Genomic DNA, 20,247 nt, shown 5'->3' with positions numbered 1-20,247 from the left:
CAATTAATTAAAACGCGTTTAATTAATTTACGCGGTTATAAATTAAATCCGAAATCAAAACGAATTAATTTAAACCAAGCAATTAATTCCGCAGGTCGCACACGCGGAAAAGCCCGAGGCTTGCGAAGCCACGAAATTTCTCTCGAAATCCCACAATTTGCACCCCCTGCGCGCACGTAGGTGGTAGAGCAATACACTAGTAACACATTTGTACACTACCAAAGTGTTTTGCTATATAAAGCCTTTAAAGGCTCTTTATTGAATCTATATGGGATTCAAGCTTTCTTTTCCAATTTTCCACTACCAAGGAAGCAACTTTGGATCATCATAACTCATCCATTCCTTAGTCGTTTTGAGTGAATAAACATGCATTGGAAAGCTCTCTCGGAGGTGAACATAATCCAAGCGTAACCCGCCACGAGCACGTAGCCGAGCCTCACTCAAATTTGTGCTCAAAATGACAAACTTCCAACAGTAACTTCCAATCTTGGTATAATACAACTGTTTTATGGAAAAAAAATTGTTTGGGAAAGAGGTAAAAATTCCAAAACAAAAACTAGCATTCTCAAATTTTTACAAATTCTTCTAGCTTTTCACGGGTTAAGAAAAATCGAAATCAGCTTTGTGACAAAAAAGACCAAAAACTTTGTTTGTCAAACACGCACATAGTGGATCATAAACCATGTGTATTTTTAACGAAGCAGAGGCATCTGCATCAGCAGCTTCCACATTGAATGCGGATGGGGGTGCCAGCAAATATGATGAAGATTAAAATGCATAAATTTGGTCAAACTGTGAACTGTGTAGCTGAAATTTTAATTATGCAATATCTGTCCTCCACTGTTATACTCCCTCCGTCCACCAGGTTCTTTATCTTATTCTTTGACATGTATTTTAAAACTCCTATAAAGTATACTCACATTTTATATATATATATATATATATATATATATAGGGGAGGGTTCTGGTACAAACTTACAAACTTACAAACTTTTTTTGTTCAACACATGTATAACTTGAGTTCAACATTTTTTTAACATATTTTGTTGAACATCGATTAAAATAGTGGTGGAGAAGTACATAAACCAATTTTTAAATGTAAGAACTAAGGTAAACATGTTATATAACTAATATTTATGTTTCTAAACCCTACCCAAACCCCAGAGGTATAGTTTAAACATCTTTTTAGATATATTCAACACAATGATAATTAGTGTTCAACACCCGATGTTGAACCACAGTTAGAAATGTGTTGAAACGCGATTTATTTATGCGTTATTTTTAAAATTGTGATGTTTTTTGAAGAATTTTTCAACATGGATACTTTATATAACTAAGGATTAACACGATGGGAGAATAAAAAAAAGTTTGTAAGTTTGTAAGTTAAAAAAGTTTTTATTTGATCCCATCCCTATATATATATATATATATATATTTAAAATCCTGAAAAGATTTTGAAGTTTAAACTTTTATTCGGGAAAAAATATTAAAAATATGTTATATAATTATACTTTACGAGCCTCAAAATGGATGTATACAGTGTACGTAAACTTCATAGCAGGACAGAGGGAGTATGATTTAGTGCAAGATGGGTAGGAGATTGACTTCAGAGTTTAACCAAATTTATGAAGTTTCGGCGAATTCTTTATTTATTAAATCCTTGATTTTGGTCAGTGCCTCGGCGCTCTTTAACAAAATTATTTCTTTTTTCAAATATTTAGTTTCGTGGAACTAACATAAGTTTTTAATTCACAATATCTTAAAATGTGATAGTTGCAACTTACGTGCACTAATTAAAATAAATTTATCATAAATTTTAGTATAATTAAAACTTTTAAAACATAACTTTTTTTTGAAATAAATAAGATCAATTACAGGCTAATTTCAGTGTAACATACTTAACGTTAACGGTTATCTAACAGAAATATACATGTTGGAGGAGACGTAAAATTGAAGTACACATTTTGTATAGTTTGTCCAAATGTAAGATACACACCATATAGTTTACTTTATGATAAATTGCAGCAGGGAACTTAAAACCAGACGTATGAAAGTGAATGTATGTACGTACAGTTTTGTCTTGTTGAGCAGCCCAGCTCAGCAATGTCTATCTAAGATAGAGAGAGAGAGACGTGGCTCAACAAGTTATCTCTTCTTCGGTTTGTGTGATTGTGTACAGATGTTCCCACTTTCATTTAAATTTTCTTCTTCGAATTTTAAAAAACACTCGCTCAATACAGTTCACTGCTTCGACACGTCCACGATACCGGCTTCTACTCTTTGTGGAACTGTTAGGAATCTGTTTCACTCCGCTAACTCGCAACAAAGATTAGTCGCGTTAGGTGGATTAAATTTTTTTTAAAACTAATCATCCGACAAATATTAATTTTATGGGATGCATGGAACTGAGATTTGATGAACTATATATAATCTATGTCATTTCATGCATTCTATCTGATTTTGATTATAAGAATTTTAGATAAAATGTCATATAGTTAGATAATAAAGAATTTAAAGACAATGTATGGAATTTTGATGGGATTCAAAAAGGTTGAAATATACTGAATAATCCCGCAAAATCCATCATTTAATAAAGTCCAAAAAAATCCATTAGCATTTGAATATCATCAGATTTTAATAAATTTTAAATAATTCTAATTAAATATCATCAGATTTTTAAATATAAATATAAAAATTGATTTAATACCACGATATATTTTTTGGGTTAAGTATCAAGTTGGTCACTGAATTGAAGGCCATATATCACTTCTTTCATTAACCTTTTAGAGGTATCATTTTTCATCACTAAAGTCGTATAAAATATCAAATGAATACCTCTAAAAATGTGTCGAGAAAGTAAATATTTTTTTTGGTTAAGTTATACACATTTTTCTTCAATGTTATAACCAGATTAAAATTGGTGAATTCTAGTATTTTTGATAATATATCTAGATTTTTAAAACATATTTACTATATATTTTTAATTAAATAAGATTAAATAGTTGTAAAATTTAAAATAAATAATAAATATTTTCAAAAAAATCTAGATATATTATCTAAAGTACTAGAACTCACCAATTTTCATCTGGTTATAGTAGTATTGAAGAAAGATATATATAACTTAACAAGAAAAAACATTTACTTTCTCAACACATTTTTAGAGTTATCCATTTGATATTTCATATGACTTTAGTGAGTAAAATGATACCTCTAAAACATCAATGGAAGAAGTGATATATGGCATTCACTTCAGTGACCAACTTGATACTTAACCCTATATTTTTTAAATTTTTAGTTGAATATATCCGTATTTCATTTCATAAATGAAAAGCAAATCCCTCAAAATTTTAATTGAATACATCCCTAATCTTTGTGAACGCGCGTGTGTGTATAACACATATCCTTAAGAAGAATACTTTCAAAAGACGAACAAAAAAGAACATCTTATAATCGAATATAGAATCTTATCTAAAACTTGAATTAAATTCTAAATTTTAAGTTAATTAATATTTTATTATGAATAATAATAGTATCTAACATGTTTAAAAATAAATATTAATTAAAAATAGGGTCGCGCTCAAGAGAAAACACATGCTTAAAATAGAACCATGAAACCACTAAGGTTCTGCTGCAGAACCCTATTTTTTACATAGATTTTCAAGATCTAATTCTAAAAACATGTTTTTTTTTGTATCATTGTGTGTGTTCAAAAGTAATTTCAAAATATAATAAAATAAAACATTTTTATCATGTGCAGTTCTGCTGCAGAAGCCTAACTAATACTAAAAATAAGTTAATGGTTCTGACGGTTCTATGACTAATAGTTCTATGTGGAACATGACCTATTAAAAATAATATGATTCCATGTAAAACTAATCGTGCAGAATATATATATGATTATATTTTGAATTATGCTCTAGATTCCATTTGATTCTATAATATTTCATATTAATAATTTGGATGAGATTGAATGTTAGATTTCATATATTAGGTTCATATGGTGTTTAATTATGTAATTATAATCTTAACTAATCATTTTTATGGAAAATGAGGTGTTATAGTAGTGTTTGTGTTGTTCTTTTTTTAAAGTGTTCTTTGTGGAGTGCATCATGTTTAAATAGAATCCACCTTAAAATAAAAACTAGGAACCTCTAATCCAGCCCAACTTTTACAACAGGCTAGCCCACTATATTAAAGCCAGCCGACTACACTAACTAAACTGTTGCCCGTTACCGCCTATTTTCAATTAAAATAAAACTGATATACATGCCTATACAAACAAAACAGTTAGCACTAAACACAACTCACTCTTTCCATCATCTTCTTCTTCAATCTCAAGGTGAGGTTACAGTACTTTAATGGAGTTTTAAACCGTTCTTCTCTTTTATCAAGCGAATTTTGTCTTTGTCACAGGTTTTTCTAACAAATTTGAGGCGCTGCAAGGGATTTTTTTGTGCTCCAGAGTTCACGAATGATATCCTACCAAAATTCATCAACAAGGTAATGTTTAGAACTTATTAGAGTAAGATTTATATTATATAACATGTATTATTCATTGTATGTTCAATTTTACATAATTCGAGATATTATATTTCGATTTTAGTGTTAATTAACAATTCATTGTTATTATTGTTCTAAAACAGCGTTAGTTTATCTGTTTTCACTGAAAGCTACCAATTATGGTTAAAACCGGAGAAGGTATGTTAATTTGGGGTTTTATATTTTTTTATATGATAATGTTTGTTTTCATACAGCATTACTGCATATTACTTAAAGTTTCACTGATTTTTATCATTAATTTTGGATAGTACTGTTGTGAATTGATCCTATGCTATATGATTATGTAACACTACCTGTTAAAGTAAACACTCACCAAATATATATATGCACTCTCTTCATCTATTTCTTCATTAAAACCTCCTCATTCTTACACACACACACACACAAAACTTTTATCATCAAGGCTTGTTTCACCCAATCAAGATTTGTACCACCTAGCCTAGATCTCCAAGTTTGTCCACGTGCAAAATATGGCCGAAGCTCTTGTACTTTCGTGACTGAGGTGGTCGATAAACCTACGATACGTATTTATATATTTTTCACGATGTCTTTGCCCCGACAAATGATACTACTATACATATCTATATATTTTTCGCAACATCCTTGCTTCGACGAGTGATACCACTATGCATATCTCTATATTTTCTGCATGATATAAATTATTATATTGCTTATTGTGCTAACCACTCTTATATTGTTGTTATAATTTTTGTTATAATCGTGATTACTTTGACCTTAAATCGTTGATGGTGTGTTATCGCTAAAGACTCTTACGAACTCTCTCGTGCTCAATAATATTTATATGTCTCTCAAAAACTACATCAAATGAGGAGTTATCTTGGAATGAAGTTGTAAACTAAAACACTTTGTATATTTTTATACTTAGTGAAAAAGACAAGTGTATTAGTCCATATTGTCAAAAAAGCTTAACATGATTTTATTTTATCTACAAACTCCAAAACACTTTAATTCTATTTGTAGGATTTTGTATGATAACAACATATTCTTCAGTAATAAAGACAATTCTATTGAAAAAGAATACTTTTAAAATCATAAGCTTACAATAGGCTTAAAGAACTCTTGATTATTAATATTCAATGACGAGGAATATTATTGTTACCCCTATAGATTTAGTCCAAAACTCTTCTTTATAACAAGGATATTTTTGTAGATATTCTTTTTAAGTTTTGCAGTAAGGTGAAGTGAACCGATGTGATCTTTGTTTTAAGACCCAAATCCTAGACGTTCTAGCGGGGAGTTAGTAGTCTTTGCACTATAGGAAAGAGGAAAGACCCAAGATCAAATACCTAAAATCCAAGACCAACAAAAGTTTAGAAGTTCAAACACTATACTAGGGATTCCACTTGGACTTTGAGTAAGTGACGGGGACTTATGTTCCAATACAAGTCTTGTAGCTTTTTACATTTATAATGAGGAAGTGATCGGGAGTTACTTTTCAAGACAAGTCTGTAGGTATTTATATTGAGGAAGTAATGGAGAATCACGTTCTAAGATTTATATTTATAGAATTGTAAACGCTTCTCCGCTTGCTATACGGAGTACATTTCTTCTTATAGTGAAAATCTCTAGTCTGTGAAGGAGTTCGGGGACTGGACTAGGATGAGCGTATCTGTTAGGTGTTGCTCCATCACAAATCAGGATAAAAATCTCTCACGTGATATTTTTTTACTTTCGCATATTTTAACTGCTTACGCTTTCGATACACGATTTTAAAAAGGAAATAACTTTTAAAAAACGACAACAGAATTTTAATTGGCGATTAGGCTATTCAACCCTCCCCCCTATAGCTTAATTAACTTCTCTATCATGACCTAACACCTTCATCAACATAATGAATGGAAATTTATTTTCAAACCATCACACTAAATTATCCACCACTATTTAAAATTTTATTCATGTGCAGGACATATACTCATGAATAAAGAAGCATTCTTGTACTTTCTTAAGAGGTTATAAAAATGCTCGTCAACTATTTTGTTGCCCCAACTTTAAATTATCCAAATTTTAGAATTTGTTGGTTTCTGTTAGTAGAGGAATTTGGTAATCAATAAAATCGAGTTTCATGATTGGAACCAAGATCTATGATGGCGAGGTCGCTGGAAAATCGCTAGGATTTGGTGGTTTTGTGTTGATTGAAGGTAGAGATTAAAAAAGTTGTGGTTGTCCTTCAGGGCTCTCAATTTCCAACCCTATTTAATGTGCTTACATATTCTTAGAGCATCTCCAACCATGAAGAACCCTTAGCTAAAAACTTAGTTGGCATATTAAAAAAAATAAATATACCCAATCTCTTCAAAAAAATCACACTCCAACCATACCCACCCATTATCTATAATCTGTAAGAAGATTACACATCACTTATTACCATATTAAAATGATATATTATATTTATAACAATCTAAAATATTAACAACATACTATTTTTAAATTGCAGCCAACCAATATAGCCATACCATCGAAGCAAAATATATTACAGGTTCAGCAAATTATATATAATGTCCTATAAGTCCAATTTAGTCAATCATTATAACCAATGTCATTGAAGATGCTCTTATTTATAAGAGTATCAAGCCCATGTAGTTCTTCAAGAGAGTAAGAAATCGAATTTCATTAGACTTCTAAATCTTGACAGACTTCAGCCCATGACGAAAGTCCAAGGTCTTCAAAAAAAATGATTAATTATCGAATTCAGAGGTCTACACACTCAAAGAAAACTAGTTGGAACCTTGACATGAAATGTTAAATCCATGATCGCCTACTTCTCCATGCCAAGAATAATTTGTCAGGATGCAGGACATATGATTACTAATCATCATCAGATAACCTTTGAGTGACCTTCATTCATGATTACCTTTAATCCTCGGAAAAGGACAATTCGTCAGATTACAGGACAAAGACTAGCAAAACATGGCTATGCTTAGACTGATCCCCGAGTGACCTTCATTCTCATGAATACATTAGGAAGACATCTTCCCGAATAATCACCAGTTCGTCTTCGTAATATTAAAACTCCTTAACAATTTCAAGACGTCTAAGCATTTCTTTTCAACTTCACAAGAAAACTAAATCACTTTTCTTATAAAAAAAAAAGGTCTATGATTCAGGAGACGTATGTGTGATTTGAGAAGAGAGTCTGTAATCTCCTTCCATCACATAGATTAAACAATCAAATAATCAATCATTCCTACAAGATTTCTCATATCTAGATATTAATGAATCATTTTAATTACTACGTCCAAATTTATCATGAGTGATTTTGACCATAACAATTAATCACCATTTTTTTTTTGATTTTACACATTTCATTAAAAAAAATTCTTCAACATATATCTAAAAATTTGAGACAAATTAATCTGTAAATATCAGCCATGTGTTTTGTAAATGATATGACGTTTTTTCCTACCATTAATTGACTGAAAATTCAAGACACATTAATCAGAAAATATCCCAAAAACTAAGGTCGTGTTCAGTTGAATGAAATGGGGGAGAATGGAATGAATTTTGTATTATAATTAAGATGGTGACAAAATGTCTATAATTTTCATTCCTTCAATAATTCTATTGCTATTATTTTAACCAGAATTCTAAAACACATGTTTCGAATGAAATGCTCATTCCATTTCTTAATCATGTTTGTTTACAATTTTTATCACAAGAAATTTAAACTCATTCATGTGTAGTCACTATTATCCCATACTTCTTTCTTTCTCCATAAAAATTCTATATAATTTTCCATTCCATTCTCCTCCTATTCCGTTCAATCCAAGTGAACACAGTCTAAGTGACTGAAAATTACAAACACATAGAGCTGTTTAGGTGAGTTTAAAATAAGTGCTTTTTGCTTAGGTAAAGAAGTGAAGCGAAGTTTGAAACAAATGGGAAAAAAATAACAAATAAATGCTTCCAAGTTTCAATCTACACAGAAGCTGGGTTTTAAAACCCGACCAAACACCCCATTAAGCTATGTGGGTGTTTGGCGAACTAAACTTATGGCTTATTTGAAAAAAAAGTAGTTTCAACTTATTTATGGACCGTTTGGCAAGTTAAGAGAAGTGCTTAAAATGAGGCTTAAAAGCCCTCCAAAAAAAGCTAGGTAATCTAGCTTTTTTTTAGATTTGAAGCTTATTATAACAAAATAAGCTACGGGTATCCAAACACTTTTAATAATTTATAAGTTCAAACCAACTTTTCACTTATAATCCACTTTTTTCTTTTAAGCAATAAGTCATTTTTTTTAAGCCCAGCCAAACGGCCCCTATATCTTTTCTCATGAGATCCCGTCTTTTCCAAACATTAATCTACGAGAGGTTTGGTTAATTAGCTCGAGCCATCGCTTTAGTACAACATAAGGGTCAGGTCCCGTCTTTCTCCTTTGCTGAAAAAGTTAAATGAAAATCTGAGGCAATAGTACAGTGACAATGATTGTATAATATATTCAGGAAATCATCTTCATTTTTATAATTACTACTACCAGTCCCAGAGGCGTTTGTTTTATTACTCACGTGTATCAGTTATCCATCGCCCATCCCTCTAAATAAGTACAAAATATATAGCACTAGTTTGACAACATGCAAACCAGGAAAAATATACACATTTATTTCATATAAAATAAATACTAGTCGTAACAAAAGAATTGAGAATTGTCGAAGAGAAGATGGAGAATGGCGGAGACACAGCATCGACTGTAACAATAAAGGGAATTCTTGGGTTGCTAATGGCGAATGTATCGGATAAAGAGGAGAGGAGATTGATTTCATTGGGAATGGGGGACCCCACGGCCTTTTCTTGCTTTCACACGGCTGCTGTTGCTGAAGATTCTGTTGTTGAATCCATTCGTTCACGCTGCTTCAATGGCTATGCTCCTACTGTGGGGCTTCCTCAAACTAGATTGTAAGTCTTCTTCGATTACTCGCTCCGTCTCGGTGAGTAGTATATGTATGGGGCGGAAACTGTATAGAAATGAATGGGACGGATGTTTTTTTTCTCAACTAATTTGGTCTATTGGGATTTTTCTGTACAAGGGCAGCTTCTATCTTGACGTTGTTGAACAAGAATTGCTTTGTATTGAAACCTGAAATAGAATGATATTGTAGAGTTTGCTAAATATAGAACAAATATGAAGCTGTAGTTATGGTCTTATCAAAAAGTGAAAATAGTGGATACTTGATATGAAGTTCGGTAAAAAAAGTTAATTTGTGTTTATTTGAAATAGGGGAGTATTTTGAGAGTTAATTAAATTTGGAACTCACTGTCAGAGACATGATGCTACTTTAGCAGCAAAAAACATTTTTTAACTATCGGCCTTGTTCTAGTGTTAATATGTTATTGTTATCTATTCATCTGAAAACTGTACCTTTTGTTATTGTTACTTCATCTTTTTGGTAATTTTATTTGGTCACTATGCATTTTTCTTGCTTTTTTATTGTTCTGTACTGTCAAAGTTGGAATTTTGCCCATGAAAAGCTCCTCCCAGCTCAGGTTCTGCGCACTTCTGCTCTCCATTTAAAATAAAATCACGATATATGAATAGCCTTGGAAACAAGAATTGTATTATAATCTGTTTTTATTATGTTGGGACGGGGTGAAATATTTATTTGACGAGGTTATATATTTATAGAGGTTTTGCTTTGGTTCATTTCTCTTCTCTGTTTTTATGAAAACAAGTATTGGAATACCTTTTAATATACTTTCTACATCAGAAGGAGAGCATCTTTCTAGTTTCCTTGCTACAAGTATCTACTTTATTTATCATGGTTTCAATGTTCCAAGCCAGCACACTTTTTAATTTTCGAGCATTAAAATTTATGTTGATTTTGTTTTCCTAGTTGGACTAAAAGTTTGTTTTGTAATTCTCTATAATAGTAGCAAATTTTGGATTTTACAACAGTCAAATAGTATTCAGTTTTTCTCTGTGTCCTCTTTCCGTTTTCATAAGGTTTATTTTTAAGGTTTATGGTAGTAATTACAGATTGTAATAATACGACATATATACATGTCCTGATAGTTTCATCACTGTTGATATGAAATAATTTCAGTAACTTAGTTCAATTTCATGGTTGCGGGTCCAAATTGCAAGTGTTTTTCTGTGTTATATATTCTTACATTTGATTTTCATGTAACAGGGCAATTGCAGGATACTTATCCCGTAATCTTCCATATAAGTTATTATCAGATGATGTTTATGTCACATCTGGTTGCACACAAGCTATTGAACTAGCATTGTCCATTCTAGCTCGACCAGGTGCCAATATCTTGGTTCCAAGACCAGGATTTCCAATATATGAACTTTGTGCTGCTTTTAGACATATTGAAATCCGTCGTTATGACCTTCTTCCGGAGAACGGCTGGGAGGTTGATCTTAAAGCTGTTGAAGCTCTTGCTGACTCAAAAACTGTGGCAATGGTCATTATAAACCCTGGAAATCCTTGCGGCAATGTGTATAGTTATCAACATTTAAAAAAGGTTAGTTATTGGGTACAATACTCTAAAGGTACTTAGTTTTGATTGATGCCTCATGCTCAAATCAAGTTTCAGAAGGAATACTATAGCTGGCATTGCCACAGCATTAACGTCTTCTATATTTTTGCATGTAGATTGCTGAAACTGCACAAAGACTCAAACTTCCTGTTATTGCTGATGAAGTTTATGGGCATTTAGCTTTTGGCGATAACCCTTTTATTCCCATGGGAGTTTTTGGATCCAGTGTTACTGTCCTTACTCTAGGATCCTTATCAAAAAGATGGATGGTACCTGGTTGGCGACTTGGTTGGTTTGTTACGTGTGATCCCAATGGATTCTTCAAAACACCAAAGGTTTGCAAATAGAGTACTATTGAATGTTGTTTATCTTACTGTTTGGAGCTGCTGTTTGTTCAATGGTATTGGAGTTCATATGTGCATTTAGATTCTTCTGTAGAGAAATGACTTCTTCTGTACAAAGATGACCAACTTTCCGATTCTTAAATTCCTACTGATTGGCTTTTAAAAGAAAGAAGAAAACTGAGTACCTACATTTGATGATGTAACAATTCATTATCTGGTCTCTTAGAAGTTAGAAGTTAGAACTGTTAGTCGTAGACTTGATCTATATCTTATCTATCACACTAATTTCGTTTTTAAGAATTTTGAGAGCTAAATACCCGACTCACATTTGTAATAAATTTGCTCATAATTTGGATTGACATTTGAAGATGATTTGACAATTCTGGTATGGCAAGCAGTCCCCCCAATATAATTTATCATACCTCTTCCTTTTCAGACTGTTGAGCGTATAAAAAAGTATTGCGACATTTGTGGTGGTCCGGCAACTTTCATACAGGTATGTAGCAAACCTCCTATTTATTCTTATTTTAATAAAGTCAAGTTGTATACACAACTGTATGCTTAACAACTGAATTAAGAATCAGGATACTTGGTTTTAGGGCAAAAAATTTGGCATCTTTGTGAGACGTTAAGGCGTCACTGAGCTCAAACCCGTGACCACATGGTCAAGAGCCTTGCGCACTGCAAAATCAGTTAATTTATCCCCATCGTAAAAACTAAGAGCATATGGTAGATGTACCAACTGGCAACTATAACATTGTTAGAGTTTTTAAATGCAATACACAAATAAATAGTATAGAAAATAAAATTGAGCGATGCTTTATCACTAATCTTCCTGCGAATCTGTTAAAAGGTTACCTATATCCTAATGCTTGACACGTTCTACATAACACGTTTCTACATACACCATCATATAATTCTTCCTCTGGTAAATCAACACTTAACCTGCTGCTGAGTACTTCTTGGCTGCATAAAAAGTAGGTAAATTTATAAAACTTACTTTTAGTTGCAACTGTTGCTTCTGTATCTTGTAGGCTGCTGTTCCTCGCATACTTGAGCAAACTGAAGAAATCTTCCACAAGCGAACCATTAGCATGCTTAAGCAAGCTGCAGATTTATGTTGCAAGAAGATAAAGGAAATTCCTTGCATGACTTGTCCACAGAAACCGCAAGGATCCATGGCTTTGATGGTAGGGAGCCAACATTTTGCAATACATGACATTTAGAGGATGAAATTGTTTACTTGCTGAACTATTTACTTGATTTGCAGGTTAAGCTGAATCTTTCCAAAGTCAATGATATTACTGATGATATCGACTTCTGTTTCAAGCTGGCCCAGGAAGAATCTGTGATCATCCTTCCTGGTAAGAAAAAACTACTCAACACTTTAGAAGTTTAAAATAGCATATAGTCACCATTCTCTAAATGTAAGACATTCTTGTTTGCTTGTACGAATCTTACAGGACTCACAGTTGGTCTCAAGAACTGGGTCCGGATAACTTTCGCCGCTGATCCAGCATCTCTCGAAGAAGCATTAGATAGAGTGAAGTCATTCGCTCAAAGGCACACGAAGAAACTAATAGAACAATGTTGATTTAAGCTGTGCGTCCAGTGTTATACTGTATAACCTGGTATAAGTGATATAGTTGGTTAATGTATCATACAGGCCCACAATTCCAGTCTAAACAATAGCCCTACAGATATCCATTTATCCCTGCTGCTCAGGGGATCAGGGCCTATACTTGTAAATGATAAAACTATCTGTTGACAGGGGTAATTACTGCTTAGGCCCATAATTTTGGAGGCCACTTGGAAATCTTACAAGGGTAATTACCCCTAGAGCAATAACAATAAAGATTACCAGTATAGTTGGAGAACTCGAGAATATATGAAGTTATAAACATTTTTGTTTTGTTTAGCGCTTTATCCGGCTTTTTGGTGGAGGAATTTGGTAATAAAATGAAATTCGTGGCTGAAACCAAGATTACTAATGTATGCCATCGGAAAGCTATTAAGAGTGTTGTGATTTTGTATTTATTGGGGCTGAGATAAAGGGGATCAGGAGATTGAGGCCGGTCAGAGAAGATTTAGCATTTTTGTTGCTTCAATTTTCGACCCCCATAACTTGTCTACAAAATCTTGTAACATGAAGAGTCCACGACAGTAAACAGTTAGTCAAAGAAATGTAGTTCTTTAATAAACATTTTGTCAAAGAGATGTAGTTCTTTAATGTGTCTACATAACTTTATAACATAAGGATAAACAATGTAGATGGGTTAGTATTTCTTGTTGATGGATCAACGGTAGTTGCAGACGAATGTTAAGGAATGCTCAACGATGTCACAAAGACTTGGAATCGATATCTATTTAGAACCAACATGAACCGTGACATATGTTTTCCGACTTAACCGGCCAACAAATTTATGACCAACTCTCTAACCCCGGATGAGGATCACTCAACTCATAGGTAAGTCATCCCAAGTAAGCTGTATGTTAAGCCAATAAGCCTAATATCCCTAATGATGATAATTAACAAAAATACATATGAGAGTTTTTCAAGGTGCTCTTCGTAGAAGCCTAGGGTTGTATTCGAGCCGCGTATGTCGAGTTTCGAGCCGAGCCGGCTCGTTTAACTAATAGAGCCTAAATCTCTGTCTGAACTCGACTCGTTTAATTTCACGAGTCGAGTCGAGCAGACTTGTTTAGCTAAACGAGCCGGTTTTAACGAGTCTAGCGAGCCAGCTCGTATAATTTTACACTAAATCGAGCCTGAACCTCTACCCGAACTCGGCTCGTTTATTTTCTCGAGTCGAGTCGAGCCGGCTCATTTAATTAAACGAGCCGGAACCTTCGCCCGAATTCTGCTCGTTTAATGAGTCGAGTCGAGCCGAGCGGAGCCCAGTTAAACAAGTTCAAGCCGGGCGAGCTCGCGAGCAGCCCGACTCGAATTACAGCTCTATAGAAGCCCATAAATTCAAATCTTCAATATTGTTCATTATAATCTTCTGTGCTATTTGTTATAAAATAAATAAAAATGTATATTTTAGACTTAGCGCAATCAAATCAGGTCCATGTTAAATATGTGTTGTGGCTGATATTTAAGTAGGGATGAACATTCTTCCCATCCCGCCCGACCCCGATCTGATTAATAATGTGTTAGTCTTGATGATAAGTCAAAATACTTACCGTAAATTTGCTTAAGTAAATGTAACTGATCAACAAATAACATACTAGCTATAGTATTTGTCGATGAGGTAGCCTATCAACTGATGAATTATTGTAACAAAATAGGTTCGTTACAAGTTAGTAGTTGATATAATAAGTTGATCAACTGATATAATTTTTGAATTATTAATAAATGTGTAGTTAAGATGTCAAATTATAAATATTTTAAGTCATGAAAATTACTCAAGTGAAATTTAAGATTAACCGCTAAATCCAAGCTATCAAAGGATGAACAATAAAGTTTCATAAACTGCTACTAAATCATCAACAACTAATGAAGACAATCTATCAACTGATAATAGCATAAGTTATCAACGACTAATTAAAAAAGCTATCAACGACTGATGATTGACTTTTCAATGGCTAATTTGAGAGTTATCGGTTGACAACTACATCAGAGAAAAAAGAGAATATTTACATGGACTGATAAGATAAATAACAATTTATTTTTGAAGTTAAGCTTAGATTTTTTCATATTCAAGAATTCAAAACCTGTCATTTTTAGCTAAACAATATGAGAATATTCAAAAAAGCCAGTTTGTTGAATTTTTCCAAAAATTTGCAAGCAAAAATTTGAACAGGATTGCATCTTTTCTCGGGGATAGAAAATTATTTTCTTTTCTATCAAGAAAAAGTTATTAACTTGGGATATATAATCAAAAATTTTAATTCATTTTGGAGTATCCATTCAAGTAGAAAGAAATAGCTATGCTTAAAAGTGTGAGGAAATAAATTTTAAAACTAATAAGTAATTGTGTTTTTCAACAGAAAAGAGTTTTTAAATATGAAATTCGCTCAGATGAAAAAATAAATTCACCTAAAAGCTCTTGTTCCATTAAATATCTATCTAAACAGCTAATTCACGAGTTTTGTAAATTTTACATGATTATAGTTAGTATAATTCTATACTTTCACTGTCCTCATAATTCCTTATGTCGAAAACCTGACACACATTTTAATTCTTCTACAAAATATCATTTTATATTTTTTCTTCCAAAATAAATTTAAGTATTTAAATATTTATAAAAAGAAATTTAAAAATAAATTATGTAATCAAACTTTATATATTATACACAGTGTTCTAAAAGTCGGCGATTAATCGGGATTAATCGGCGATTAATCGGGATTAATCGGCGATTAATCGCTGTTCGGTCGGCCACCGTCTCGATTAAGCGTTAATCGGTGAAAAAATCGTTTTTTCTGAAAATCGGCCAAAATCGGGATTAATCGGTCAAAAGTCGGGATTAATCGGAAAAAGTCGGTCAAAAATCGGTGAATTTAAAAAATTTAAAAATAAAAAGTAAAGAAAATTAAAATTTAAAATTTAATTTTAAATAAAACAAAAGGCACGGAAATGACAAAATAAAGAAATTAAAGCTATTTTTATTACCTTTCACTCTTTCAATATTAGCTCCTAAACTCTAATTTACATAAATTTTGAATATCTTCCTTCGCAGATTCAATTAAATTCAAGTTTATATATGAGATGACTAGACTTGTATATATATATAAAGGAATGTTTTGTGTTATAAAAAGTCAATAATCTTTTGATTTTATATGACTATAAATTTATATTATATATAATTATATTAATATATATAATTTAAAAAATAATATTAAATTGATTACGATTAATGATCCGATTAATCACTCCGATTAATCTCCGATTATCCGATTAATCGCTAGACGGTGCCTTCACTGACTAAGTTCGATTCCCGCTTTTTACAACACTGATTGTACACTGACCTTGAAATGGGACGGGTGAATTTAGCACCGTGCTGAGTGCTGACAGAATCAAAATCAAAAAGTTTGGACATCAAATTACCCGCCCCGTCCATTTGGGCGTGATTGAACAACCGCTCTTCCCGATTAAGCACCACCAAAATGGCATCCACCTCCTCCGCCTCCTCGTCGAGAATGAAGACTGCCGCAATGGCTCTTCAGTCTGATAATCAAACTATCATTGCTGTATTCTCTCTCTCTCTCTCTCTCTTCTTTTACTCACTGAGACACTAACCCTAATCATATGTTATCTTATTGGTGGGTGTTTATTTCAGGAAATTCGTAGAACTATGAACATGTTCAAGGATATAGCAGTTGATTTGGAGGCTGATCATCAATCTGAAATGGTAGCCATGTATTTACTATGCACATCCTCTACTCACTTGTCATTACACTCTACTGCTGTTTGATAATGCTAGCTTTTTCCGCACCTCAACTAGAATAATTGTTTACAGCCTTTTAATTTAACATAACAATGCCAATAACTTACGAACATTTGTTTACTTTAGGACGTTATAGGCTACTTCAATCAGGAGATGTTGAAGCTGTAAAATTATTTGTATTGTGCCTTGTGCCTATGGTCACAATAGACTACGGGGAAAATTTTGGATTGTTTTATAAAATTTTCGCAATAGATGTATTACAGAATGTCAAGATGGGCATTGGGGAATATTCTATAAGATTTTCGCAGATGTATTTTACAGAAATATACAGGCTTCCTTTTTTATGTGGATACTTCATATATTACTTGTCACCCGAGCAACTTTTTCTTTGGAGAATTTCTTTCACAAAGTTTTGAACCTGGCATATGTATCCTTTTTGAAGAAGAGGGAGGGGGGGGGGGGGGGGGGGAGGGGGGGGGGGGGGCTCAGACTTGCCTAGCCATATACATATACGTCAGGAGTCTATTGATAACAGCAAATGTGGACCTACCTTTTAAACTAAATTATAAGAAATCTTCTGTTAGCAACTCAACGAAACCTTGTTTTGAACTGTACCCCTGCACGTAACTTGAGTTTTCTATTTCCTTGTAAAGACTTGTGTGAATGTTCTTTCAGGTGAAGGAGTTAGAAGTTGGTTTTATTCAATTGTTGGAAACTACGGGAGATTGCATGCATTTTTCAGCCGCAATTGAATCAATTGGGAATGGATATGAACCTAAAGAACAGGTGAATGCTATTTTCCAGCTCTAAAACAATTTCTTTCTCACATCAGGCTAATATTTTGTTGAAACATTTGTCATACAGCTAACAGATTTTAAGAAGCTGTTTGATGAAGAAATTGAAAAGCAAAAATCTAGATTGTCTGTTGCTCCTGAGAAAGATCCCCTATTTCGTCAGTTTACTGCAGCTGTGTGGGTATGATTTGCTTCTAGATCTTAAAGGAAGGCTAAAGCTTTGTTATGGCATTGAAAATCCAATAATCACATAATTATATTACTTCAACTGTAAATACTTCACTCCTTTTGGCCCTTTTTTTCTATTATAATTTTGCATTTCTTTTTATTTTTTTGTTTACTTTATTTGTGTCAAATCTTGTCTAGATTATTTGAGGTATTTTTTTTGCCGACATATTAAGATACAGAACTCTGAGCTTTCTGATTTCAATTGAATAATGTCTTTTGGGACAAGGATTAGTAAGTTAATTAATTATCGTTCTCTGATTAAAAAGGATGCTAATTGGCTTTCGTACTTAGTCTGTCATAAATGTTGGTTATGTCTACTCTAATTTAGTCCTAAAATATTAAGTTTGTCTTCCTAATCCAATTGTGGTTCTGCTGGTATTCTTGTAGAATGTTAATCATGCTGGACAACCTATGCCAGGTGAAGAGGAGGAGGATATTATAGTGACCAGTACACAGTCTAACCTTCTGAATGTTAACTGCCCACTAAGCGGAAAGCCTATTGTTACTTTGTCAGACCCTGTCCGTAGGTATACCATAAAATTGACAAATACTCTCATTTGTTAAAAAGATGATTTTTTTTTAATCTTTTGGACCATACGTGATCTATATTATTGTTAATAGTTTCACTTTGAAGAGTTTATTTATATTCACTGATTACTTAGTATTATTATATTCTAGTTGGTCACAAAATCTGAATAAATCTGATTTGTGAATTAAAATACTGAATGCATCTCCTGTATGATGCCTTTTGGTCACTGTGTTGAATTTTAATAGCTAAAACCATTGTCAACAATGTAAAGTGCTGTTTCAAAAGCTGGATAAATCAGTAGGTACCAGGTAGAGAATTATTAACTGCTAAAAAACTTCTAAGATATATTTCTTGTTAATTTCTTCTTCAACAGATACATTGGATCAAGATTTTCATGTTACTATGTTGCCCTGTTACAGTAATTGAAAGTTTTTTACGGTGATGTATTTCCTATGCTTTTCGTAGTACTTAATAGATTCAGTAAATTACATATCTATATGAAAGAGTCAATCCCCAGTAGCAGGGCCTTACTATACAGGTATACGTTTCCTTTGTTTATTGTTTACTCTTTGGAGCTTATTTTATTTGTTCACCTGCTTTGGAACTAGAGAACATTTCCTTACAAAATTAATTTGAGCTCTTTTCGACCTATTACAGTTTATGTTAAGATCAATACTCCGTGTTGCTTATTCTCTTGCATACATGTTCAATATAGTAGTTTTCAAGCCTGCTTGTTTGATGAAACATGTGAAACTATATTGCACGTTATTGAGTTTGTTTGAGTGACATTATTATTTTTATTGATTCTTGCAGCATGGACTGCAAGCATATATACGGCAAGAAGTTTATAATGCACTACATAAAGAGCACGAAAGGGCTACAAGCTAAATGTCCCATCACAGGTATATTCATATGTAATTTTGTGATTTTAGGCCTGTTTTTGAACTGCCCTGCTGATGATAGTCTGATTGACTTAAAATCAACATCTTATTCCAGGTTGCCCAAAAATATTACGGGAAGATAGAGTGGTTTGTGACCCATTACTACGGATTGAAATCGAAGAAATGAAAGCCATGAGCAAGGAAAGTGGGCCAACCAATATCGTAGAAGATTTTACTGACCTTAATGAAGAAGAATCAGAGTAATCAAGCAGAGGACATGTACAAATTTATGATGACAGTGTGATTTGAAATCCCCGCCAATGGTCAAGTATTTGTCCTCTTTTTGTGTATTGCTGATATTTGATGTCATGACTTGCATTTCACCCATTTAATTGTTTCTGGTTTGCAAGGGTCACTAAAAGTGATATTAAGTTGTCTTGAAGTATTCATATTTTTGGACCCCAAGGGAGGTAAAAATAGTGCTCCGAGTTCCCTAGTCTGCACTGCTATGCAGTGACCAATTAAAGGTTTTGAATTAATTTAGAGCATGTCAATTCATTATTTAATTTAGATCAATAAAATTGTAAAAATGAGCCCTTTTTTGATTATTATTTTGGTAATTTTTATTTTAAGGTGTGACAAAAGTTACCAATGCCCGGTGAGGTTTTAAATGTCAAAATGCATATTTAATCAATGTTGTCAAAGTTAATTAGTCGAAAATGCATATTTAAAAATAAATGGATTTTTTTGGATGAGTTGGGATTTTTTAGTCAAATCGGATTGTAATCGATAAATCGATTAATCTTCTTTGAAGAATCATTTGATGATTTTTTTTAATAAATCGTAGATTCTTAGAATAAGTCTTGATTAAGTCGAAGTTGGGCTTTACATAATATTTTATTAAAATTAGTCAAGAAATTATTAAAAAAAATTCAGATTAAATGGTCAAAAATTATAACTATTAAATTTTATCAAAATTAATGAATTTATGTAAAATAATTAAAAGGCATAAAATTTTTATAG

At 32.6% G+C, this 20,247-nt stretch overlaps 2 protein-coding genes across 2 annotated transcripts; both read left to right on the top strand.

The window, feature by feature from the left end:
• Window positions 1–9,101: 9,101 nt before the first annotated feature.
• On the top strand, window positions 9,102–13,320 carry LOC108224044 (probable aminotransferase TAT2). The gene is made up of 7 exons (XM_017398585.2): window positions 9,102–9,471; window positions 10,704–11,043; window positions 11,175–11,393; window positions 11,839–11,898; window positions 12,437–12,592; window positions 12,673–12,766; window positions 12,866–13,320. The coding sequence occupies exons 1-7, from the start codon at window positions 9,236–9,238 to the stop codon at window positions 12,994–12,996; spliced, it is 1,236 nt and encodes a 411-aa protein (XP_017254074.1). The 5' UTR covers window positions 9,102–9,235; the 3' UTR covers window positions 12,997–13,320.
• A 3,073-nt stretch (window positions 13,321–16,393) lies between these two features.
• Window positions 16,394–19,683, top strand: LOC108220873 (E3 SUMO-protein ligase MMS21). Its single transcript, XM_017394753.2, has 7 exons — window positions 16,394–16,595; window positions 16,685–16,756; window positions 17,468–17,578; window positions 17,657–17,767; window positions 18,202–18,341; window positions 19,157–19,245; window positions 19,340–19,683. The coding sequence occupies exons 1-7, from the start codon at window positions 16,512–16,514 to the stop codon at window positions 19,486–19,488; spliced, it is 756 nt and encodes a 251-aa protein (XP_017250242.1). The 5' UTR covers window positions 16,394–16,511; the 3' UTR covers window positions 19,489–19,683.
• The last annotated feature ends 564 nt before the right edge of the window (window positions 19,684–20,247 follow it).

This window comes from Daucus carota, chromosome 5 (assembly GCF_001625215.2).
Source record: "Daucus carota subsp. sativus chromosome 5, DH1 v3.0, whole genome shotgun sequence".
Lineage (NCBI taxonomy): Eukaryota > Viridiplantae > Streptophyta > Magnoliopsida > Apiales > Apiaceae > Daucus > Daucus carota.
This window is presented reverse-complemented; position numbering and strand designations above follow the sequence as displayed.